This window comes from Microcebus murinus, chromosome 6 (assembly GCF_040939455.1).
Source record: "Microcebus murinus isolate Inina chromosome 6, M.murinus_Inina_mat1.0, whole genome shotgun sequence".
NCBI lineage: Eukaryota > Metazoa > Chordata > Mammalia > Primates > Cheirogaleidae > Microcebus > Microcebus murinus.
In genome coordinates this window covers 80,048,614-80,073,843 of record NC_134109.1, presented here as the reverse complement: position 1 = coordinate 80,073,843, position 25,230 = coordinate 80,048,614, and the positions used below count along the sequence as shown (strand labels likewise).

Here is a 25,230-nt window from a genome sequence, read left to right as displayed (position 1 = left end):
TTTTCTTGGGCAATTTCATATTTTTTTCACGTGTCAGCAGACCTTTCTTGCTGTGCCTCATGACATCTTGGAGTTGACTTTTCCTTCTGGCAGTATTAGGCCAGAATGCCCTCACGCTGTGATTGATTGTTCAAGTTATGGGCTGGAGATAACGTGTCATCAGTTAAATGCCCGTGGGAAGTGGTGGGCAGGGGAAAGCTGTGCAGGGGGCTGGCCCAGCGTCAATGACTGTAACATACTAGCCTGGAAACACCCACTCTCCACGGCTGAGGGAAAAGAGGCCTTACCCCTTTCTGTTTGGTCTGCAGTATGGAAGCCGGCAAGACTTTCTCTGGCGCCTGGCCCGGGCTTACAGTGACATATGTGAGCTCACTGAGGAAGTGAGCGAGAAGAAGTCATATGCCCTAAATGGTAGGTGCTGCCAGTTCCTGGTAGGAAGGTGACCAACTGATTCTGGGGGTGGTGCTGGCCCATCCACCTGGAGGAACCACCAAGATGCTGGCTGTCAGGGCAGTTGTGGCTCAGCCACTCAGGACAACCTCTGGCTCCCGAGGACCTTTGCTTCCACCTCTCAAGGAAGACAATTTTTTGTCTTCCTTGAGAAAAAAAAGATCACAATCTTTGCTCATCTGCACATCATGGTGTGCAACATAGCCGCATATTTTTATTTTTTTAAAGAACTGAGGCTGGGATGCATATGTTTTTAGAAGTAGTTGTGTCATATTAGCATCATTCTTTGTTCTTGTTCCCCAACCACAAAGAGGGAGCTAAAACCTCCCTTCTTAACCTGAAGTTTTTTGCTGCTGCTTAGGAATCTGGCCTCAGTTATGGAGCTGTGGAGCAGATGTTCTAAACACAGTGAGTGGAGTATGCGTGATGAGCACTTAGGAGAAGCAGTTTGGGAGATTACTGCTAGCGCCCCTGGGATCTCCTTGGGAAGTCTGTTGGCAATGTCTACCCTGGAGGATAGGGTGCACCTGACCTGTGTCAGGCTCAGGGTTTGGCCTTGTCTGTCTTGAGATCAGAGAATCCTCTAGGACTTTAAAAAGAGACTGATGTGGCCTGCCTAGCCACACACTGAGTCAGGCACCTTCAATGGGCTTCCAGATCTGTGTGGATTCAGGCCAGGAGTAGTGGCTCGCTCCTGTAATGCCAGGACTTTGGGAGGCTGAGGTGGGAGGATCACTTGAGGCCAGGAGTTCAAGACCAGCTTGGACAACATAGACCCTTTTTGAGACCCTTGTCTCAAAAAATTCTGCTTTCCCTCCTAAATTTCAGGTGAGGATTCTGATCAGCTTTGGGGCTGAATTTTAGACCCTTAGTGTCTGTCAACAACAACCTTACCTTCCCTCTCCCTCTTCTTTCCCTCTCCTCTTTCCTTTTCCTTTCCTCTTTCCCTTCCCTTCCCTCTTACCCTTCCTTCTGATCATTGATCATCTCTTATTAGTGCTTGCAACATGAACCCTGAAGGTAGAGGTGGGGGCAGTGGTTAGAGGAGCAGCCAGTCAGTGACTGGTTGGCTTCCTGAGCTTAGCACCCCTTAGCACATCTGACCTGCTGGAGTTCAGATGACTTTGTAGTGTCTTTGAAGGTCCTGCTCTGGAATTATAGCCTTTAAGAACTATCCTTGGGCCAGGCATGGTGGCTCACACTGGTAATCCTACCACTCAGGGAGGCTAAGAGTTCAAGACCAGCTTGAGCAAGAGCGAGACCCCGTCTCTACAAAAAATGGAAAAATTAGCTGGGTGTGATGGCGTGTGCCTGTAGTTCCAGCTACTTGGGAGGCTGAGGCAGGAGAATCACTTGAGCCCTGAAGGTTGAAGTTGCAGTGAGCTATGATGCTGCCACTGCACTCTAGCCTGAGTGAGGCCCTGTTGCAAAACAAACAAACAAACCAGAAAACACCATCCTTGCTGGGTCTAAAATTCATTTTGTTTCTCTCTAAAAAACTGGAGGCAAGCATTCTTTGGGATCTCAGGCAGTATCTTAATCTTACCCCCCTGTCCATCTAGCTTGGCAGGAACTGGTTGTCTCATACTTTCCTAATGAGACAGTGCTTTGAAGGGGGCAGAGAGAAGTGCCCTAAGTGGTAGTGTCCCATGTTGGTGGGGCCATATGGTCCTTCTGTTGGGAAAGGGGGATGTAGAGTCCTTCACAGCATCAGTTGTCTTAAAAAACGTATTTGTCATATAAACGTCACACAATTATCACTGAAAGAAGGCATTTTGGATTAGCCAGCCTACCACTTAACACATTATATTGTTTTCTCCATGTTCCCTCCCAAGCCCTCTCCATTTTAATCAAGTCCCATTTTGCAGTGTGTTCTTTTCTCCAGTGCACAGGCACGATGGTCCCCATCTTAGTCTGTAGGTTCCAGCCTCTTTGATAGTCTAAGGGACGACCTTTGTCAGAGTTTTCCTGTGTTTGGACTTTGATTTCTTTGTTGGAAAACTAAGAAAACTTGGGTAAGACTAAGCAAAAGTCACCTCTGGTCAGACTTCAGTCCATTTGGCTCGTGAAGGAGTTTTGGCCTAGAGTTGTGTTAATCGTTCTTGGATCATTGCTCCTTCCTGAGAACTTTGTCAAAGCTGTAAACCCTCTCTCCAGTAAAATGCACATATACCTAAAATTTTACACAATTTGAGGTTCATGAATATCCTGAAGCCTGTTTATTGACCTCAGATTAAAAACCCTCTAAAATGAGGTTTGTTGGGGAGTCTCTGATTATTGTCGGTTCCTTTTATATTTAAAATGCTTAGACATGAGGGTCTTGTGTGAAAAAAAAAAATAAATAAAATAAAATGCTGAAATTGGCTTCAAGCACATCAGGTGGGTGTTATAAAAAGAAGATACCTGGGACTGCTGATGACACAGGTGGGGAACTTGAGGTGAAACAGAAGAAGCTGTATGTGGCCTTTCATTCTGTTCCAGTTCACAACTATTTCCAAACAAATCAAGTTGGGTAGGGATTGGTGAGAGGTGAAGCAGTCATTCTTCCCACAGCTCTTCCTGTGGCATTGTGCATGGGAGCCCACATCAACTCTGGGTCTACCTTTGTCTTACAGGAAAAGAAGAAGCAGAGGCTGCTCTGGAGAAGGGGGACGAGAGTGCTGAATGTCACCAGTGGTAATAACACACTATAGGGTTCTGGAAAGAGCCAGCAAGGGCCAGAGTAGAGGAAAGCTCTTTGCTCTGCTCTGGCCATAGAGGCATTTGCCAAAGGAACCAGGAGAAGGGAAATCAGGCCTTGCTCTCCTCCCAGCCAGTTGGCCAAGTTTTCTTTGGGAGGTGCCTTGGGTATGAGGCAAGAGAAAGTACAAACTTTTTTTCTGATGGGGCTTGGAGAAGTGAGTAGTTTTATAAGTCATCCTAGCTATAAAACTTGTGAATTCTTGGCTCCTTAGGGAGGCTGGGACAATTTGCAGCTCTGTCTTGTACCAGCTTTTCTTTCCCCTAGCTGCAATCTCTGGCTGGTGGTGGGCTTTGGCTTCTTTGCTGGGTTTGCATGAGGAAAAGTGGACGTGAGCTCACCCCCAGGGAGTTCAGTGGTCAATGTATTAGCTTATAAAAAAAAAAAAAGGCTGGGCGTGGTGGCTCACACCTGTAATCCTAGCACTCTGGGAGGCCAAGGCGGACGCATCATTTGAGTTTAGGAGTTCGAGACCAGCCTTAGCAAGAGCAAGACCCCATCTCTACTAAAAAAAAAAAATAGCTGGACAACTAAAAACATATAGAAAAAATTAGCCGGGCATGGTGGCGCATGCCTGTAGTCCCAGCTACTCTGGAGGCTGAGGCAGAAGGATCACTTGAGCCCAGGAGTTTGAGGTTGCTGTGAGCTAGGCTAACACCACAGCACTCACTCTAGCCAGGGCAACAGAGTGAGACTCTGTCTCAAAAAAAATAAAAAGAAGTTCAGGCCTTTTTGTGGTCTCATGTGAGGTGAGTTTCTGCCAACTTGCATGGGTCAGGGCCAACTCATGCCCTGGGGGCCAGGTTCCAGCATGTCAGTTTTAGTGAAAATGTTTCTTCCATATCTCCACCCGCAGATTGTGAACTATGTGAGGTGGTTTTTCCATCTGATGCTAAAACTTAATAACCCTTTCTTGGGGGTCACTGCTTCCCTGGGCTCCCAGAGATGAAAATTGGCCTCAGTTTCTTGGCTATTCCTAAGGAATAGCTGTTTGGATTAAACATGGAAATGAGCCTCTGCAAGTTACCTGATACAAATATACCCCAGATATTTAGCAAATACCTGAAAAAGCAACTTGGGTCTGGTTAGACACTCATCTAATGTCAACTGTACTTCTGGGAACTAAGACCTTGTTTCTGAAGATAGAAGCTGGGAAGCTGGGTGGTGAGTTGGGGTTGGTGAGGATGTACAAGGGATAGCTCTTTCTTCCTTTGGTTCTGTTTCTTCCAGAGTTATAAGAAATTCCTAGAGTATCCTCTCCCAATTTGTATTAAAACATTGCTTTCTAAGTTCCAATGATGTATCTGCATACTAAAAGGTGACTAAGTCCCACTTTTAGTGTCTACTTAGGAGACAAAAAGCAATGTACTCAGGTCTCTTATACTTTGATGCTGATTATTATTTGATACTTTTCAAGTTTTTATGACACCTGTGGCTATATTCTTTATGAGAAAAGGGAGATTTGGACTGAGACCTTGCCTAAATATTAAGTGTAAAGGAAAGAGTTATTGTGAAGAACCCAGCCTTTTTGTACCTACAACACACTGGAGAATTGTAAGCCTACCACTGTGTTTGTTAAAGAATACTAATTGGGGCCACAGGTCAGTGGAGGGAATTACACACAGATGAAAACTATTTCAGCTCTAGTTGAGGGTGATGGGGCAGGGGACAGTGCACCTAGCCTGTGGGTGGGGGACGTCCATTCCTTGGCCCTGAGCTTGCTGCTGCTTCCCCCCTTAGGTACGCAGTGCTTTGTGGTCAGCTGGCTGAGCATGAGGGCATCCAGAGGCGCATCCAGAGTGGCTTTAGCTTCAAGGTGAGGACAGGTTCCTCCTTCCCTCGTGCTGGCCGATTCCAGATTTCCTGCTCTTTTCCAGCTCGATTTGAAGAGGCCTACTTGCCTCTCTTCCCTTTAGCAACTCTGGTGTCTGACATTAGTTTATATTTACATTTTGCCCTTAGGAACATGTGGACAAAGCCATTGCACTCCAGCCAGAAAACCCCATGGCTCACTTTCTTCTTGGCAGGTGGTGCTACCAGGTGAGCTGTATTCCAAGACTTTGTCCCATGACACTGATGTTCTTGCAGGAAGACAGGTTCCTTAGCCTGGTCTGGCTCAGGTGCCATTTCATTTGAATACTCACATTGGTGGTTGGACCCAGCCCTGTTTGTTTATTTTTAGTACAGAATATTCAGTGTTCCTAAAGATAACCTTTAAAACCTTTTGATCTTTTGGTGGCAGGTATCTCACCTGAGCTGGCTAGAAAAAAAAACTGCTACAGCCTTGTCTGAAAACCCTCTCAGCGCCACAGTGCAGGATGCCCTTCAGAGCTTCCTAAAGGTATCAGGGAAAGGATGACGGCAGCTTGTTTTTCATGAGGACGTTACTGGGACTCTTAAGGGGAGGAGGCAATTTGTGTTTGCCTATACTGTGGGAAAAATCAGAATCACCTGCAGAACTTATTCCCAGACCCAATGAATCAGTCACCAGGGTGGGGACTGGAAATCTCTACTTAATAAACTTCAGCCCAACTTGAATTTGGAAACTTCTTACTGAAATATCTTTTCTTTAGGCTGAAGAACTACAGCCAGGATTTTCCAAAGCAGGAAGGGTATATATTTCCAAGGTAAATTTAACTCACCTGTCTACTTAAAAATGAAGATGTTTATGTTGACAGTATTTCTGGAAGTCCTTGAAAGCACACCTAATCAACCCCTTCTAGTTTCTGATATTTCTCCCAGGTTGTTTTTTTTTTTTAGACAGAGTCTCGCTTTGTTGCCCAGGCTAGAGTGAGTGCTGTGGCGTCAGCCTAGCTCACAGCAACCTCAAACTCCTGGGCTCAAGCAATCCTACTGCCCTAGCCTCCTGAGTAGCTGGGACTACAGGCATGCGCCACCATGCCCGGCTAATTTTTTCTATATATATATTAGTTGGCCAATTAATTTCTTTCTATTCATAGTAGAGACGGGGTCTCGTTCAGGGTGGTTTCGAACCCCTGACCTTGAGCAATCCGCCCGCCTTTGCGTCCCAGAGTGCTAGGATTACAGGCGTGAGCCACTGTGCCTGGCCTTCTCCCAGGTTTTCACTGTTGTCTCTTCTCAGTGCTACAGAGAACTAGGAAATAACTCTGAAGCTAGAAGGTGGATGAAGTTGGCCCTGGAACTGCCAGATGTCACTAAGGAGGTAATACTTTTTATAAGGGCTGTTTAGATACTGGGTTCCATCAATGAGTCATCATGTGACATTTTCAGATAAGAGTCTACCCTTTTGCACAGATACCCTTGTAGGCTAGGGTAAAGGCTCCAAGCTATCCTGGGAAAGGAGAGAGACTGTAACAGCTCAGGAAGAAAGCAAAGGGCCCCTCTTCTCTGGTTCCAGTGGGTTTGGGAAAAATTTTGAGTCCTGGATTTGTTCTCTCTCTCGCTCTAGGATTCAGCTTTCCAGAAGGACCTGGAAGAATTGGAAGTGATTTTAGGAGAATAATCAAATTTCAATGGCCTTCATGACTGGAGTGATACCACTACTTAAGGGGGAAAAAATCAAGGCTTTCTTCCTTAGACTCCACTAAGATCATCTGGTTTAGGATTCCCCAACTTCTTGTCTTTTGTCAATCAGTTAATTTATTCTAATCTCTTACCTAATCTAAAATTGGGGAAGTATTTGTGGCCTGTTCTCCCCTTTAAGTACATTTTTGAAAAATCAAGACTAGTCTAGCACCTGCCCTAGGGTTAAGAATGGTGGAGCCCTGGAGGTTGCTAGAGCTGAGAGGATGAAGTAGCAGCACTGTGCTGGTGAAGCGGATGGACTTCAGAAAGCTACAGGAACAAAGCACAGAACTTGTCACTCTCTCATCTTTTTTCACTAATACTCAACACCAATGTATACAGAGTCCTAAGATCACTACTTACGGGGTAAAAGGAGAGGTCAGAGCAGCCCATGGATATTGTCGCCTTATCACCCATCATGTGGATTCTACCTGTATTTCTGGGCCGGACCACTTGACTTCGTGTCCTGGAAGCTCTTGAAATGATACCAGTGGCATAAGGTTTATGAAACTGTAAAACAACGATCTGAAGAGCTGCCTGGAATATATTTTGGTACAAACTCGAAATAAACCAAATTTGATTGGAAGTGGTTATATTTTCCTTTCTCTATTTTGGTTATCAGCTCTTTATTCTTGCTTGATACCTCCATATTTGTTTCCTCCTACAGAGGCTATTGCAGACAGAAAAACAGGGCACCAAATACAGCTTATTTTCAGTAAGGCCTATTGCAACTAAGCAAGGCCAACAGCACAAACCATAATTCCATCTAGAAGAAACACTGAGTTTCTAGGTCAAAGTCTCTTAAATACCTTATAGGACCATAAGACTGGGACACTATTATATAAGAACACTATTATATAAGAACCAACCTTTTACTCCCATATCTGTCACTGTGGTTATATACCATCCCAGGCTTATTTTGTCATATGAAAACAAAGATTGGACCACATAAACTCAATTCTGGGGATACAACAGTTTTTGTTATCTAAAACCCAGATTCAGTGGGCCTGGGAATCTATATTTTTGATAAATTGCAGGTGATTCTGATTTTTCCCACAGAACAGCCAAACACAAATTGCCTCTTCCCCTTAAGAGTCCTCAGGAAAAACAAGGTTACTCTGGTATTTCTGGCTGTGACCCACCGCTCCCTTCCCCAATACCTTTAGGAAGCTCTGAAGGGCATCCTGCACAGTGGCGCTGAGAGGGTTTTCAAGCAAGGCTGTAGCAGCATTTTTTTCTAGCCAGCTCAGGTGAGGGACGTGCCACTAAAAGATTAAGGTGTGAATAAAAGGTTTTAAAGGTGGTCAGCTGAACATAGTGGTTCACGCCTGTAATCCTAGTACTTTGGGAGGCCGAGGTGGGAGAATTGCTTGAGCTTAGTAGAGACCAGCCTGAGCAACAGTGAGACCCTGTCACTACTAAAAATACAAAAATTAGCTGGGCATGGTGGTGTGTGCCTCTAGTCCCAGCTACGCAGGAGGCTGAGGTAAGAGGATCGCTTGAGCCCAGGAGTTTGAGATTGCTGTGAACTAGGGTGACACTATGGCACACTACTCAGGGCAATGGAGTGAGACTGTCTCAAGTGAAAAAATAAAGCTTGTTTGTCTTTAGGAACACTGAATAATCTGTACTGAAAATAAACAGGGTCAAACAGGGCTGGGTCCAACCACCACCACCACCAGTATTAAAAGGAAATGGCACCTGAGCCAGACCAGGCTGAGGACCCTGTTCTTCCTGCAAGAATATCAGTATCATAGGATACTTAGGACCATTCCACTATAGTAACCATTTTAATATGTATAATATACCTTTATAGTATTATGTTGTATACCTTAAATATACACAATCAAAAAAATTCAAACTGAGCACTTTGGGTAAGATCTGGATTAGAAGTTCCAACTACTGAAGACGGTAGAATTTGACAGAAGGAAAATGGGAGAAATGAGGTAAAGTACATAAACTTAGGAAAAAAGAATCCTGTAAACCCACTTGGTACCTACTCTCCAGGGACACTGACAAGGCTACTTTTATTTCAGTCCCTGATTCTTAATCTTAAATTTAGGGAATAGAGCTACTTTTAAAACAAAAGCTAGGTCAGGCAACACAGTGGCTCATGCCTATAATCCTAGCACTCTGAGAGGCCAAGGTGGGAGGATTGCTTGAGCTCAGGAGTTCAAGACCAGCCTAAGCAAGGGCTATATCCTGTCTCTACAAAAATTAGAAAAATTAGCTTGGCATGGCAGCATAGGCCTGTAGTCCCAACTACTCAGGAAGCTGAGGCAGGAGGAGCTCCTGCTTGAGCTCAGGAGTTAGAAGTCACAGTGAGTTATGGGAAGTCCTCTCTTCCTTTTCCACTGCACTCTAGCCTGGCAGACAGAGTGAGACCCTATCTCAAAAAAAAAAACAAAAGCTGCATTAAATTAACTTGAGTCTTTCTATCTCCCTACATACAGTGGGACCAACATAGGCAGCAAGAGAGATGTTCACTGCCTTTCCTCCCAATACTAAGTGAGAGGTCCTTTGAAATTTGGAGAACTGGTTAAAACTTTATCTCCAGTAGAAGTTTGCAGGGAAGAGAAGTATTTCAAACCACTGAAGTAAAATAATGCAGGCAAGTATCAGAACTCTACAACATGAGACTTAAGAGAATAAAAACAAAGGCCACAGGAAAGCCAAGATATATCTTATAACATTTTCCATTAAGTTGAAGCACAAATAAGCTCAAGTTGAAGCACAAATAAGCTCAATCATCTGAATGTAGGACTTCCCTTTCAGTTTTCAAATCTTAAAAAGCAATAGAAACTGATCACCCCTACCCCAGTGCCAAAAAGATATTATGAGGCCGCGCATGGTGGTTCATGCCTATTATCCTAGCACTCTGGGAGGCTGAGGCCGGCGGGTCGCTCAAGGTCAGGAATTCAAGACCAGCCTGAGCAACAGCAAGACCCCCGTCTCTATTAAAAATATATAGAAAAAATTAGCCGAGCATGGTAGCGCATGCCTGTAGTCCTAGCTACTCGGGAGGCTGAGACAGGAGGATTGCTTGAGCCCAGGAGTTTAAGGTTGCTGTGAGCCAAGCCGACGCCACGGCACTCTAGCCCAGGCAACAGAGTGAGACTCTGCCTCAAAAAAAAGAAAAAAGATATCATGGAGACCCTAGCTTGAAATATTCAGTTTGCACTAGAGTAACTACTATAAACAACACATTCATTACAAATAACTACTTTATTAGCAGCCTAACAATCAATCTGCTTACTCAGCCTCTGAAATACTTAAGATGCCAGAATTATCTTGAGTTAGTGTTAGCAGTAAAAGCCTAAGCAAGTAATAGTGAAGGGATGATGGCTTAGCAGGCCTTGAGCAAGAGTCTTACCAAAAACAAATTCTTACATTAGAGTGTTCAAGCATACAACTTAAAAACTTACTTCTGATTGATGGGAGAGTTGTACTGACAGAGAAAAAGAACTATGCAGAGACCCATTCCTTTTGCTACATACATAGTTCAGGCATTTTATTTTACCATTATTCAGAAGTGAGAGAAGGGTCAGGTCTCCCAAGCTTTACTTCTCTTGGAGACATAAAGTTGTCAATAGAAAGCTGTTAGACCTGAGTCAATCCCAAGGCACTATATCAAAGGTATTTCATACCTCTCCCCCAAAACTATAGAGAAATCAGAGATTAATGCACTCCAGAAGGAATAAACATTTCAGATCAGTTTGTGACTACTGTTTACACCATCAGAAAAGCTGATACAATAGCTGTTTTTCCTGGAAGCCTTTTCCTGCCAGTCACAACAGGAAGAGGCCCATATAGAACTCCAGCGGGTGGTCCTCTCCATTAGGCTGCAGCACTTAAGGTATATCACTGAGGAAAACCAGTGATTCAGTCTTTGGCATCTCCCACTCCATCTGCATTTATGGCAAACATAGCTTCAGCTTCAGGAAGACAAGGAGAGTCGTAGATTTTGCAGATTCTGGTTTCCCCTCTTCCTTTTCTCAGGTACAGTCTGACCCAGAGACAGACCAAAGCACAAAGTTATTATAACTAAATGATTCCATTCCTGACTTTATTTAGGATAGAGCAAATCATTTTTTAGACATAATGCTTCCCAAAAGGGGATATTTCTGTACTGTATTCCTTAGTGCACTTCCAATCTAGAGGAGTCTATTTCTGCCCTGCCACCTTTCTGAGTGGGTTGTCTGTATTAAAACAAACATTTTTCTTTAATAACCAGGGTAAGGCATATCAATTATTCATATTTATTCTTCTATACTTGTGAGTTTTTAATTCCTTTATGAACTAAAAGCAAACACCTATCCCAACCAGAGCATGGCAATTAGATTTAGCAAGAATTCCTAAGTATCTAATTATATAATAGTAGCTTTAACAGGGCTTAATTGGAAATGTTATATCTTCATGTCTATTTCATAGTTAATAGGACGTTCCAAAAAGAAGCATTTATTCCATTACTTTACCTGGTTGTTGACGCATGGGCAATGATGTTTCCTCCAATAGGTTTTTTTGGATCTGCAGCAAACATGGCTGCTCCATCCACTTGGGCTACCACCTGGTTGGTGATTACCACTGCTACACCAAACTGATGGGGAAAGGATCAATGTCAGTTTTGTGCCATAGACACTCCAAGAGCCCTAATGCTGCCACCACTCTCTTCCACAAAGCAATGAATAACTAATGTCTCTCTTCCTCCTTCCTTTCTAACTGAAAAGCTTGATGATACCAGGCACTGATGTTCTGGTCTTCTAGCAAGGCTCCTGGAATTCACAGTCACTGAAATTAGGCAATCTCTGTCTCTATCCCACAACTTACCTCATCAGCAAGTCGCAGAAGCATCCGCAGAAACCTGGCCAAGTGCATCTGCCTGGCTGAGAGCTCACCTCGGCCGGAATAGTCTGTTCTGTAGAGGGCGGTGGCACTGTCTACAATAAGCAGTGCATACCTACATGGAACAAGGATTGTCGGAAGCCTATGTCAGAGTATGCTCCCTTCCTTACCACCCTAAAATCTCACATTCATAGTTTCACTTGTATATAGAGGTTTTATTAAAATAATTATACAGCACTGACATCTGAGACACTGTTTAACAAATTAAGATTTCCAGCAAGTTCAAGTAGATCATGGCTTCATTTTTTAATAGTGACTTGACTAAATCACAAACTAAGAGTGTCAAAATAGAAATTAAACTTAAATCTCCCCGTTTCTAATTCAAGCTACTATCAGTTTAGCCAAACAACCTTTATAGGATTCAGCAACATATTTAGTGTCTATACTGAGCACATACCTAGATTCTACCATCATGGCTGACGCCTGATAAAGGAGCTGGGTCTGGTGGTCTGTGTTGAATCCCCGAGCATATGCTACATTATCCAGGACATCACTGCCAGAGAGGCCATATCTAGAAGAGAGGAGAGAACATTTGTAGGCTGTACACAGGACTCAGGCAGATGAGATATTCATCTCTAACACTTAAATTATCTGGCTGGATAGTTAAGAAGTGATGTCGACAATGGTTTCAGGGCCAAAGAATATAATTTCTTTCTATTAGAAAGTTCAGGCAAAATATATATACAGATATGACAGGAGCAACTACTTTAGAGTAGATCTACCTAGCAAGTCATCAGGATAAATCAAATCTATTCCTTTTTTTTTTTTTCGACAGGGTCTCGCTCTGTTGCCCAGGCTAGAATACAGTGGTATCATCATAGCTCACTGCAACCTCAAACTCCTGGGCTCAAGTGATTCTCCTATTCAGCCTCCTGAGTAGGCTGGACTATAGGAGTGTGCCACCATGCCTGGCCCAAATCTATTCTTTGAAGATTCCTGAACTAGAATGAGAAATTTCCAAATATAAGGAAATAACATTAACCTGGAAAAACCAAGGGCAATGACAGAATTGTGACAAATAACGAATCATTCAAAGATCAGTTAAATTCATATAAAATATATTCATATTACAAGACTACAAATTCTTTCAAGGAAAAGACTGGGCCGGGCCTCTCTACCTACTAATACATTTTACATACCTAATAAATTCTGAGTAAACGTTGCTGAATGAAGCTTTTAGCCATAACCCAAACAAAAAGAGAATCACGTATCATCACTTTAACACAAGTAATGTTTTCACAGCTCAGTAGCAAATCTGTCCAAAGGATATGTATAGGTTGGATTTGTTTTGTTTTATTTACAATACATAAAAGCTTGGTGAGTTTTTTTGTTGTTGTTTTTTTCCTGACAGGATCTCACTGTCACCCAGGCTGGAATGCTGTGACGTGATCTAAGCTCACTACAGCCTTGAACTCCAGAGCTGGAACGATCCCCCTGCCTTAGCCTCCCAAGTAGCTAGGACTATGAGCACATGCCACCACACTTGGCTAATATTTAAAATTTTTTTTAGAGATGGGGTCTTCTGTTGGTTTAACTCCTAGCCTCAAGCAATCCTCTTGCTTCCTGAGTTGCCAGGACTATAGGTATGAGCCTCCATACCTGGCTACACAACACTATTTTTGTTCGTTTGTTTGAGACAGGGTCTTGGTCTCTTGTCCTGTCTAAAATGCAGTGCCATCATCAGAACTCACTGGAGCCTCAAACTCCTGGGCTCAAGTGATCCTCCTGCCTCAGCCTCCCAAGCAGCTGGGACTATAGACGCACGCCACAATGCCTGACTAATTTTTCTGTTTTTTTTAGAGACGGGGTCTTGCTCTTGCTCAGGCTGGTCTTGAGCTCCTCAAGCTGGCCTCAAGTGATCCTCCTGCCTCAGCCTCCCAGAGAGCTGGGATTATAGGAATGAACCACTGTGCCCAGACATGTTTTCACATTAACATTACCTAAAAGCATTATAATACAAAAGTATAATAGTAACTGCTTTATGTAATAGTCCAAAGGAGATGTTCAAATAAAATCCAAATGTGTTATAATTCTTTGAACTATGTTCTAGGTTCATAATACTATCATGGGGATAAGAAGATGAAGTGAAGACAGAGTTTTATCTTATGATCCCAACTAAATAAAATGTCAATGAGGAGATAAACATTTTCTCTATTTAAATCATGGTGTTAAGGAGGTAAAAAAACAAGACACGACAGGCCTTAGTACCATACTGTACAAGTCTTCTAGTTTTGGTTTTGCCTTAGGAAACATTGATATGATCTTCTATCAGGAAGAGAGATGATTGTGTTTTTGCTATCAGAACACTGAAGGTTTACCAGAAAAACAAAGAGTTATCCCAGCTTTTCCTTCAGCAGCACTCACAAAAAATACTATGGGAACCTCTGTGCTTAGGTTCCAGAAGCAGGATGTGAAATTTTCAATTCCCACAGCTTTGAACAAGTTGGCTAGAAATAGCATCCTCTCTCATAGTGTTTCTTGAACTTCCTTAAAGATAAGAAAAATCTGGAACACCTATTAAAAAACAAGTTCCTGGACCAATACAGACTTAATGAATCATAATCTTTAGGGAAGAGGCCTGGTAATTTGTATATTAACAAATACCTCAGGTTATTCTTAACACCTAAGTTTGAAAAACTCAGCTCTATCACACCAAAGGGATTCTGTCATTCTCTTATAGTACTCAAAAGAACTTTCATAAAAGGTGGTGATTTTATAGCTAGCAATGGTGGCCATGGTTCTCAAACTTCAGCAAGCCATCAGATTACTTGGAGAGCTTTTGTTAAAACACTGTCTCTGGTTCAGCAGACCTGTAGTAGGGCCAGAGAATTTGTATTTCTGACAAGTTCTCAAGTAATGCTAATGCTGCTGTTCTGAGGACTACATTCTGTGATTGCCTGAACTGTGAATGTGGGCAAATATTTTTCAACAGGGCATGGGAAAAGTTAATCACTGAGGGCTGTTCTGTTATGAATCGAAATTATGTTCATAGATGTTAGCTTAAGGAGGCCTTGTGACTTTCTCACAACTATAATTTAAATGTAATATATATAAACAGAAATTCAACTATAAATTTTTTTGATAGGTAGACTGGATTAAAAAATTGATGAAATTTCTATTTAAACATATTTTTCTTTTCACTGACAAAAAGCCACAAACATGGCCCTAAATTAGTAAATATTAATTAACTCATTAACAAATATTGCATACACTGTTCTAGGGCTTTGGATCCAGTGGGTGACCAAAACATTGTCCTTGTTTCCATAGCCTATATTCTACTATACAATCTCATCTATCTATTGGAATAGTTCTTTATGTTACTTGACAAAGTCTCAGTGACCCTGTCCAAAAGGAAGTCTTTATTTTCTTTGAGACAGGGTCTCACTCTGTTATTTGGGCCAGAGTGTACAAAAAGCAGTGGTGTCCTCATAGCTCACTGCAACCTCAAACTCCTAGGCTCAAGTGGATCCTCTTGCCTCAACCTTCCAACTAGCTAGGACTACATGTGCGCGCCACCATGCCTGGCTAATTTTTCTATCCTTTGTAGAGATGGCGTCTTGCTCTGTTGCTCAGGCTGGACTTGAACGCCTGGTCTCAAGCGACCATCCCACCTTGGTATCCCAAAGTGCTAGGATTAAAGGATTAGGCCCACCCGGGATTCCTTAAACTATTAAAATAGTGTATTTAAAAGTGTGAATTCTGGGCTGGGCGCGGTGGCTCACGCCTGTAATCCTAGCTCTCTGGGAGGCCGAGGTGGGCGGATTGCTCGAGGTCAGGAGTTCGAAACCAGCCTGAGCAAGAGTGAGATCCCGTCTCTAATATAAATAGAAAGAAATTAATTGGCCAACTAATATATATATACAAAAAATTAGCCGGGCATGGTGGCGAATGCCTGTAGTCCCAGCTACTTGGGAGGCTGAGGCAGGAGGATTGCTTGAGCCAGGAGTTTGAGGTTGCTGTGAGCTAGACTGACGCCACGGCACTCACTCTAGCCTGGGCAATAAAGTGAGACTCTGTCTCAAAAAAAAAAAAAAAAAGTGTGAATTCTGACCGGGCGAGGTGGCTCACACCTGTAATCCTAGCACTCTGGGAGGCCCAGGCAGAAGGATTGCTTGAGCCCAGGAGTTTGAAGTTGCTGTGAGCTAGGCTGATACCACGGCATTCATGCCCCAGCAACAGAGCAAGACTGTCTCAAAAAAAAAAAAAAAAGTGTGAATTCTGCACAAGATTGCCAAAACAATTTCAAGATGACAGACATAGGCCGGGCACGGTGGCTCACGCCTGTAATCCTAGCACTCTGGGAGGCTGAGGCGGGAGGATCGCTTAAGGTCAGGAGTTCGAAACCAGCCTGAGCAAGAACAAGACACTGTCTCTACTATAAATAGAAAGAAATTAATTGGTCAACTAATATATAGAGAAAAAATTAGCCGGGCAGGGTGGCACATGCCTGTAGTCTCAGATACTCAGGAGGCTGAGGCAGCAAGATTGCTTGAGCCCAGGAGATTGAGGTAGCTGAGCTAGGCTGACGCCACGGCACTCACTCTAGCCTGGGCAACAAAGCGAGACTCTGTCTCAAAAAAAAAAAAAAAAAAAGGCAGACACAGATCAATATATACATCTTCATAAAACTAACATCAGGTTGAGTAATTCTTTTTCCGTGACAGGAATTTTATAGGCAGAGGCAAAGGGTAGTAATTATTGTTCCAACCTAATTTTACGCACCAGTGCGTACAACCAATGAGTTGGATTACTCAAATTATAAACTGGGAAAGAGAATTTGATTATACAATTATAAAACTTGAGAGAATATTCTCCTGAACTTAGCCAGGCAGTTTCCAACTTGAGTCTGACATCTCAACATGTAATTAAATTCTTTTTAATCACTGGGTTTTAGTAAAATGTGTGGCAAGAATTTACCATATTTGACCCTAAACAAGGGAAAATAAGTAAAATAATTTTGAAAGCTGTATTAGATATAGAAACTTATCAATTCTTCATCAGCTTTAATGAAGTATAATTAATATACCATAAAACTGACCTGTCATAAAATTCCATGAGTTTTAGTGACTTTGCAGTTATACAACCATGATCACAATCCAATTTTAGAACATTTTCATCACCCCTAAAAGATCTCTCAAGTTCATTTGCAGTTACTCCTCATTCCCACCCATAGTAACTACTGTATATTATCTCTTAGATTATATCCCCTTCCAGAAATTCAATATAAACAGAATCATACAATACATGGTCTTTTGTATTTAACTTCTATCATATAGCATTTTTTAAAGTTCATCCATGTTGTAACATGTATCAGTACTTAAGTTTCTTATTTCTGAAGAATATTACATTATATGGATGGATATATGGACATTTTTTTTTTTTTTTTTTTTTTTTTGAGACAGAGTCTCGCTTTGTTGCCTAGGCTAGAGTGAGTGCCATGGCGTCAGCCTAGCTCACAGCAACCTCAATCTCCTGGCTCAAGCAATCCTTCTGCCTCAGCCTCCCGAGTAGCTGGGACTACAGGCATGCGCCACCATGCCCAGCTAATTTTTTTTTTATATATATATATTAGTTGGCCAATTAATTTCTTTCTATTTTTATAGTAGAGACGGGGTCTCGCTCTTGTTCAGGCTGGTTTCGAACTCCTGACCTCGAGCAATCCGCCCGCCTCGGCCTCCCAGAAAGCTAGGATTACAGGCGTGAGCCACCACGCCCGGCCTTTTATGGACATTTTGCTTATTCATTCTCCAGTTGATAGATATTTGGGTTATTTCCTGTTTGGAGCTATTGTAATGATACTGTAAACATCTACATACAAGCCTTTGTCGGACATGTTTTTACTTCTCCCGAGTACTTAAATAGAGTGAAACTGCTGGGTAATATGGTAAATTTAACTGCTTAAGAAACTGCCACACTATTTTCCAAAGGGACTGTACCATTTTATACTCTGATCAACAATGTATGAAGTTCTAGTTTCTCCACATCCTCCCCAACATTTGTTACTGTCTTTTTAATTACAGCCATCATAGTGGGTGTCAAGTGGTATCTCCCTGTGGTTTCACTTTGCATTTCCCTAATGACTAATGATGTTGAGCATCTTTTCATGTGCTTATCAGACATTTGCATATCCTCTCTTTGGAGAAATATGTTTAAATCCTTTGCCCATTTTCAAATTGGGTTATTTTATCATTGGATTATAAGAGTTCTTTATATATTCTAGATACTAGTTTATCAGATATGATTATCATTTTTATTTTGAGACAGAGTCTCACTTTGTTGCCCAGGCTAGAGTGAGTACCATGGCGCCAGCCTAGCTCACAGCAACCTAAAACTCCTGGGCTCAAGCAATCCTCCTGCCTCAGCCTCCTGAGTAGTAGGGGCATGCCTGGCAAATTTTTTTTTCTATATATATATTAGTTGGCCATTTCACTTTTTTTTTTTTTTTTTTGAGTCAGAGTCTCGCTTTGTTGTCCAGGCTAGAGTGAGTGCCGTGGCATCAGCCTAGCTCACAGCAACCTAAAACTCCTGAGCTCAAGCAATCCTCCTGCCTCAGCCTCCCGAGTAGCTGGGACTACAGGCATGCGCCACCATGCTCGGCTAATTTTTTCTATTTATATTAGTTGGCCAATTAATTTCTTTCTATTTATAGTATAGACAGGGTCTTGCTCTTGCTCAGGCTGGTTTCGAACTCCTGACCTCAAGCAATCCACCCGCCTTGGCTCCTCAGAGTGCTAGGATTACAGGCGTGAGCCACTGCGCCCAGCCATGATTATAATTTTTTATTTTACATTCTTTGGGTTGTGTTTTTTCTTTCATTTATTCACTTTTTTTTTGAGACAGAGTCTCACTTTGTTGCCCAGGCTGGAGTGAGTGCCCTGGCGTCAGCCTAGCTCACAGCAACCTCAATCTCCTGGGCTCAAGCAATCCTGCTGCCTCAGCCCCCCAAGTAGCTGGGACTACAGGCATGTGCCACCATGCCCGGCTCATTTTTTCTATATATATTAGTTGGCCAATTAATTTCTTTCTATTTATATTAGAGACGGGGTCTCTCTCTTGCTCAGGTTGGTTTCGAACTCCTGAGCTTCAAACAATCCACCCGCCTCGGCCTCCCAGAGAGCTAGGATTACAGGCGTGAGCCAGGGCACCCGGCCCACTTTTGTTTTTTAAGACAGGATCTCACTTGGTTGCCCTGGGCAGAGTGCAGTGACATCATCATAGTTCACTGCAACCTCAAACTCCTGAGGTAAAACGATTCTCCTGCCTCAGCTCCTGAGTAACTGGAACTATAGGGATGCACCACCACACCCAGCTAATTTTTTTTTGTTTTTAGGCAAAGTCTCACTCTGTTGCCCAGGCTATAGTGCCATGGCATCAGCTTAGTTCACAGCACCCTCAAACTCCTGGGCTCAAGCAATCCTTCTGCCTCAGCCTCCCGAGTAGCTAGGACTACAGGCATGTGCCACCATGCCCAGCTAATTTTTTCTATGTATTTTTAGTTGGCCAATTAATTTCTTTCTATTTTTTTAGTAGAGACGGGGTCTCACTCTTGCTCAGGCTGGTTTTGAACTCCTGACCTTGAACTATCCTCTTGCCTCAGCCTCCCAGAGTGCAAGGATTACAGGCGTGAGCCACCGTGCCCAGCCACCCAAGTAATTTTTTCTATTTTTTGTAGAGACGAGGTCTTGCTATGTTGTCCAAACTGGTCTCGAACTACTGGTCTCAAGTGTCCCTCCCACCTCAGCCTCCAGAAGTGCTGGGATTAACAGGCGTAAGCCACAATGCTTACTTAACCTTTCTTGATTATCATTGTAGCTTTATGGTAAGTTCTAAAATAGGGAAGTCTAAGACCTATAAATTTGGTAGGATTTCCCTCCCTAAGAACATTTTACCCATTCTAGGTCCTTTGCATTTCCACCTAAATCTTGTGATTAATTTGTCAATTTTTGTAAAGTTTGATAGAATATTGACAGATTGTGTTGAATCTATAGATCAATTTGAGGAGAACTGCCATTTTAATAATATTGAGTCTTCCTATCCACAAATGTGGAGTGTTTCCCTTTATGTACATCTTCAATTTCTCTCAGCAATGTTTTGCTGTAGTTTTCAGTGTACAAGTCTTATGCTTTTGTTAAACTTAGTCCTAAATATTTTCTCTTTCATGCTACTGCGAATGAAGTTTGTTTTCTTCAGTTTATTTTTAAATTGTTCTTTGCTAGCATACAGAAACACAACGGGGATGGTGGGGAAAATAAATAAATAGAAATGCGATGGATTTCTGCACAGTGACATTGTATCCTACAACCCTGCTAAACTAATTTAGTTCTAGTTCCTTATGTCGATTCCTTAGGATTTTCTACACACAGCATGCCATCAGCAAATACACAGTTTAACTTCTTCCGTTCCAATCCCAATGCCTTTTATTTCATTTTCTTGCCTGACTACACTGGCTAGGATCTTCAAACATTTTGAATATAAGTGATAAGAGTGGACATCCCCGTCTTGTTCCTTATTTTAAGGGGGGAAACCATTCAAAATTTTATCATTAAGTATGCTAGCTGTAGGTTTTTTGTAGATGCCCTTTATGAGAGTACCTGATAGATGTCCTATCCATTATTGAGAGTGGGATACTGAAGTCTCTATCCATTACTGAAAGTGAGATATTTGTCCCCAACTATTAAAGTGTCTATTTTTCCCTTGAATCCCACCAGCTTTTGTTTTACATATCTTGAGGCTCTATTGTTAGGTGCGTATGTTTGCAATTGTTATATCTTCCTGATGAATCGACCTTTTAACTCTAAAATGTTCCTCTTTGTCCCTAGTAATATATATATATATATATATATATTTTTTTTTTTTTTTTTTGAGACAGAGTTTTCCTTTGTTGTCCAGGCCAGAATGAGTGCTGTGGCGTCAGCCTAGCTCACAGCAACCTCAAACTCCTAGGCTCAAGTGATCCTTCTGCCTCTGCCTCCCGAGCAACTGGGACTACAGGCATGCGCCACCATGCCCGGCTAATTTTTCTATATATATTAGTTGGCCAATTAATTTCTTTCTATTTATAGTAGAGATGGTTAGACCAGTTAAAGAAGTACTGGCAGAGAAAAGAAAAAGATGTAAATATTTAAATAATAAAAATAGGAAAAAAAAAAATATATATAGTAGACACGGGGTCTCTCTTGCTCAGACTGGTTTCAAACTCCTGATCTCGAGCAATCTGCCCGCCTCGGCCTCCCAGAGTGCTAGGATTACAGGTGTGAGCCACCACGCCTGGCCACCTAGTAATATATTTTTGTCTTAAAGTCTATTTTGTCTGATATGAATATAGCCACTCAAGCTCTTTTATGGTTACTGCTGCATGGAGTATCTATCTTTTTCCATCCTTTTACTTTCTAAAGTGTTTCTCTGGAAGAAAAAGGATCTTGTTTTTTAATCCAGTCTGGGCCGGGCGCAGTGGCTCACGCCTGTAATCCTAGCACTCTGGGAGGCCAAGGAGGGCGGATTGCTTGAGGTCAGGAGTTCAAAACCAGCCTGAGCAAGAGTGAGACCCCCATCTCTACTATAAATAGAAAGAAACTAATTGGCCAACTAATATATATAGAGAAAAAATTAGCCAGGCATGGTGGGACATGCCTGTAGTCCCAGCTACTCGGGAGGCTGAGGCAGGAGGATCGTTTGAGCCCAGGAGTTTGAGGTTGCTATGAAATAGGCTGATGCCCCGGCACTCTAGCCTGGGCAACAAAGTGAGACTCTGTCTCAAAAAAAAATAAGAAAAAAAAATAATCCAGTCTGACAACAAGTCAAAGATTGTTGACTAAAAGAATGCCTTTTTCCACTAAGGAAGGTCATTCTTATGAACCACATATACAACTTTGGAATGTGGAATAATATAGAAGAGACATTCTTGAGCCAAACTAACCCTGTCAAATCACTGTGGTGACAGATGCAGCCATACTCTCTGGTTTAATCCAGTAACCTACCTCTCAGCCACTGCTAGCAGCCGTTCTGGCCTAAAGGTACCCTCGGTGTCAATGTACATGGCCTTTCCTTCACCTCCACCCCGATCAATTGGAAGCTACAGACAACAAAAAACAGTGGAAATGAACACTCTATTTCTGATAACACTGACCAAGTTCCCCATGACATCTCTGCAATTCCTCCCAACCGCAGTAAGGCAAAGGGAAAAAAAAACACTTCAATATGACAATCAGAGATAGGCAGGAGGCATTCCCTTTTGACAGAAATACAGCTAGCAGATGTATTTCTATTGTATATTTCTATTTGTGTCTCATAGCACATACAGGTATTGTCTTGTCAGAATTGGACTGCTTAGAAATATAGTCCAAAGTAGGGGATAAAATTCTATAACTGCATACTAATGTAAGATTGATCAATTCAAAAACACAAACGTTTGGAAAACCTTTAATCAATAAGGGGCCCTAATCCAAAACCCAATTAATTTTAGCATGTCTAGATCAAACTTATCTTAAACAATAAGATAAACTTATTGTTTATTGTGAACAATAAACTTCACTTTATTGAGCAGAGTTCATTCCTAAAGGTTACAAAAGGGGCTTGTCAATGCCCCAGAAAGATCTATAGAGCAAGTTATATCATGTTTTGGCAGGTTGGCAGACAAAATCTTCCATATCATAGGAATCCACAGAAGGAGCAAAGGACAGGTATATAACAAAATGCGGCCTTGATTGAGGAAAGATTTGGAACCACTGGCCAAGAGGACAGAAAGCAGAAGCTGCCTCAGTTTCTTAGAAAGGAGGTAATCTTGACACTCTGCGGACTAAGTTCCTAGGAAATAAGATAAACAAGGTTCCCCTTTCTCTCACCTTCTGCTATCTTCGTGCTATCATGAGGGGAATCTTTTCCAACTGGGTGGGCCTCCTGGGCTGAAGGGAGGCCATAGATTGGGCACAGATAGGCTGACAGACAGCTGGGGAGCACACAAGGTCCCAGTGTATTGTTGGGCCAGTGGCAGCTGGGAGCTGACTCAGGAGCATGGACTACATTCTCTGTTCTCCAGTCTATTTGGTCCCCTCCACTTTGTCCTCCCAGTACCACTGCAACCATCTTGTGTTACTGGGCTGGGACACCACCAGATTAGCTGTTCTTAATAACTGCTTAGGACCATAATTTAACTTTTCTTCCTATTTTACATTGATGTAGGTTGCTTCTAACTTTTACCATTTTAACAATGCTGTGGTATAAACTCTTTGTACACTTATCATTGGATATATGGGAAATGTTCTGTAAGACAAATTTTCTGTCAAAGGAAATATGCTTTCAAAATTGGTATTTATATTAAATTGTGTTCTCGATTTAAAAATTACTCTAGTACTTTGAACAAACATGGGTTGTTCATTTTTGTAACCTAACTGTAGCTCTCAACTTTATATAACTGGATTATTAGAGATCCAACACATACCGGGGTTTTCACTCAGTAAGTTGAGAAAATCTAAACAATGAAAGTAGATAATGTTTAGATTTAAGTATTAATCTAACATCCTCTCTATAACTCTGGTTTCAACTCTTAGGCTGGTGAAATGTAATCCTTTCTACTATCAAATTAGCATTCTTTTTCTCTAGAAAAAAATCAAGGATATATAGTTCTTCAGCCACTTATAAATGTTATTTTTATAGAGAGGTTATATTTACTTAAGAATTTTACTTCACAGTTTATTGTTGACAGACATTACATAACTACTTAATGAACATTCTCAGGCTAGGATTCTATTTGTACAACTTTAGACTGTAAGCCTGATATGCTGAGTACCCATGGCAACTATGAACATCATGTACTGTATTCTAAATATTTATTTCACATGAATCTGTCAAAACAACATAGAGAAACATTTCTATTTAAAAAGGTCACACATCATGTCACATGACCCATATTAAACAGTCGTCTTTCTCTTTAGCTATCAAGTTTCTGATGGGGCTCAGGCAATAGCTATAGCTTCCATAGCTTACTACCACCTTTTCTCTTTTCAGTGCTTCCTCCCTGATTATCCTAAAAGTTCTCTTACATGCCCTCCAACCCCAAACGCTTTCTTCCTCAGAATTGTTTACAAGGAGAGTCAACAATGGCATAGGTCCATTTGATACTGAAATCCTAACTCAGCTGTCTCATAAAATATAGGGTAACATTTTGGCCTGCAAAGAAGGATCCGTGGAACAATCAAGGAAAGAAACACAATTAAAATAACAAGTGAGAAAGGAAAATAAGAAAAACAGGACACTATCAAGCTGGGCCACTTGATGTTAGATAAAACTTAAAAAAATATTTATTGTGGAGACAGATCTAGGCTATCAACGTTGCCCAGCTGGTCTCAAACTCCTGGCCTCAAGCGATCCTTCTACCTTGGCCTTCCAAAGTGCTGGGATTATAGCAGTGAGCCACTACACCTGGCCTAGATAAATTTTTATTCACAAAGAACCAGAATATTTCTTAAGAAATGGCACTCACAACCTTAAGACAAATGTAATAAATGATGAAAGACATATCTGAAAATAATGAGATACTTTCTTGGGTGACTTAAGAAAAATCAGTGTTCTAATATTATTCTCTATAGACATATGTTTTACCATGCATGACACAGGGTCCTAACAAAATCCATTTTTTATGACATACACCAACTTTAAAAATAGCACAGCATTATATCAACATAATAAAATTTTTGGTAAAGTACTATTTAAATTCAGAATAAATTATGAAGAAGAAGTTCTTAACTTTTTTATAAGAAAAAAACACAAAAGAGAATAATTTATATTTGATTTCTAAATTTATAACTGAGTTTCAAGAACTTCTATTGTTTGGTTCAGAGTATAAGAACTCACACCACAATGGAAAAATACTAGAAAGCCCCATCTATCATGAAATTTGGAGGCAAATTTCATTTCAGCTATTCTTGAATTCCATCAATAAGTTGTGTCTATGGTAGAAGTGAGTATAATCTATCTAGATTAAAATAGTGCTATTTGCTTCAAAATACCTAAAATTATAATAAAGCCTTAAAAGAATATAACAGAAGAGCTGGACCATGGGCATGAGCAAGGTTCTAGGTACTTGGTAGACCAGCCACTCACAGCAGTATAAAATCTTAGAGCCAGAGAATGTTAGTACTCACTCAGAAAAAGAAAAGGGCTCCCCATATTACTGCTTAAAGTTGCAGAAGAGGGAAAAGTTTGTTAGTCTATTCTGTATACTACTCCTTCTCTCTCATACATCTTTCATTTCCAGAGTTTTCATTGTTAATTCTCCCTATGACTTCATTCTACATCTCTCAATAGTATTAGACATTTTCACTTAGGGTTTGTCACCTCAAACCTACCATCTCTAAAGTTGAAGTCATGTTTCCATAAAAACTATCTTCCCCTCCCAAATACTTTTTAGAGTTTACTATTAATAAACTATAATACATTGTTGGGCTGGGGTGTATTTTTTTTTTTCCTTAATATATGAAAGGAGACAGTGAGGAGGGGGGTTAAATTTCCTTTCCTTTTTTTTGAGTCTCACTTTGTTGCCCAGGCTAGAGTGAGTGCTGTGGCATCAGCCTAGCTCATAGCAGCCTCAAACTCCT

At 41.5% G+C, this 25,230-nt stretch overlaps 3 protein-coding genes across 6 annotated transcripts in view; 2 read left to right on the top strand and 1 right to left on the bottom strand.

The window, feature by feature from the left end:
* RMDN3 (regulator of microtubule dynamics 3) overlaps window positions 1-7,322 on the top strand; it is a 230,910-nt gene extending 223,588 nt beyond the window's left edge. For both annotated transcript variants that reach the window (XM_076004256.1, XM_012766437.3), the window contains 8 exons: window positions 309-411; window positions 3,066-3,126; window positions 4,931-5,006; window positions 5,153-5,230; window positions 5,433-5,531; window positions 5,764-5,817; window positions 6,294-6,374; window positions 6,621-7,322. In XM_076004256.1, the coding sequence (XP_075860371.1) occupies window positions 309-411; window positions 3,066-3,126; window positions 4,931-5,006; window positions 5,153-5,230; window positions 5,433-5,531; window positions 5,764-5,817; window positions 6,294-6,374; window positions 6,621-6,674 (606 nt within the window). In that variant the 3' untranslated portion in view covers window positions 6,675-7,322. The remainder of the gene's footprint in view (window positions 1-308; window positions 412-3,065; window positions 3,127-4,930; window positions 5,007-5,152; window positions 5,231-5,432; window positions 5,532-5,763; window positions 5,818-6,293; window positions 6,375-6,620) is intronic.
* Window positions 1-25,230, top strand: part of CCDC32 (coiled-coil domain containing 32) — a 375,634-nt gene that overhangs the window by 223,588 nt on the left and 126,816 nt on the right. The gene's annotated exons all lie outside the window — the stretch shown is intronic.
* RAD51 (RAD51 recombinase) overlaps window positions 9,943-25,230 on the bottom strand; it is a 31,798-nt gene continuing 16,510 nt past the window's right edge. For all 3 annotated transcript variants that reach the window (XM_076004257.1, XM_012766431.3, XM_012766432.3), the window contains 5 exons: window positions 21,616-21,710; window positions 12,036-12,149; window positions 11,564-11,693; window positions 11,212-11,333; window positions 9,943-10,742 (listed from right to left, as the gene is read on the bottom strand). In XM_076004257.1, the coding sequence (XP_075860372.1) occupies window positions 10,619-10,742; window positions 11,212-11,333; window positions 11,564-11,693; window positions 12,036-12,149; window positions 21,616-21,710 (585 nt within the window). In that variant the 3' untranslated portion in view covers window positions 9,943-10,618. The remainder of the gene's footprint in view (window positions 10,743-11,211; window positions 11,334-11,563; window positions 11,694-12,035; window positions 12,150-21,615; window positions 21,711-25,230) is intronic.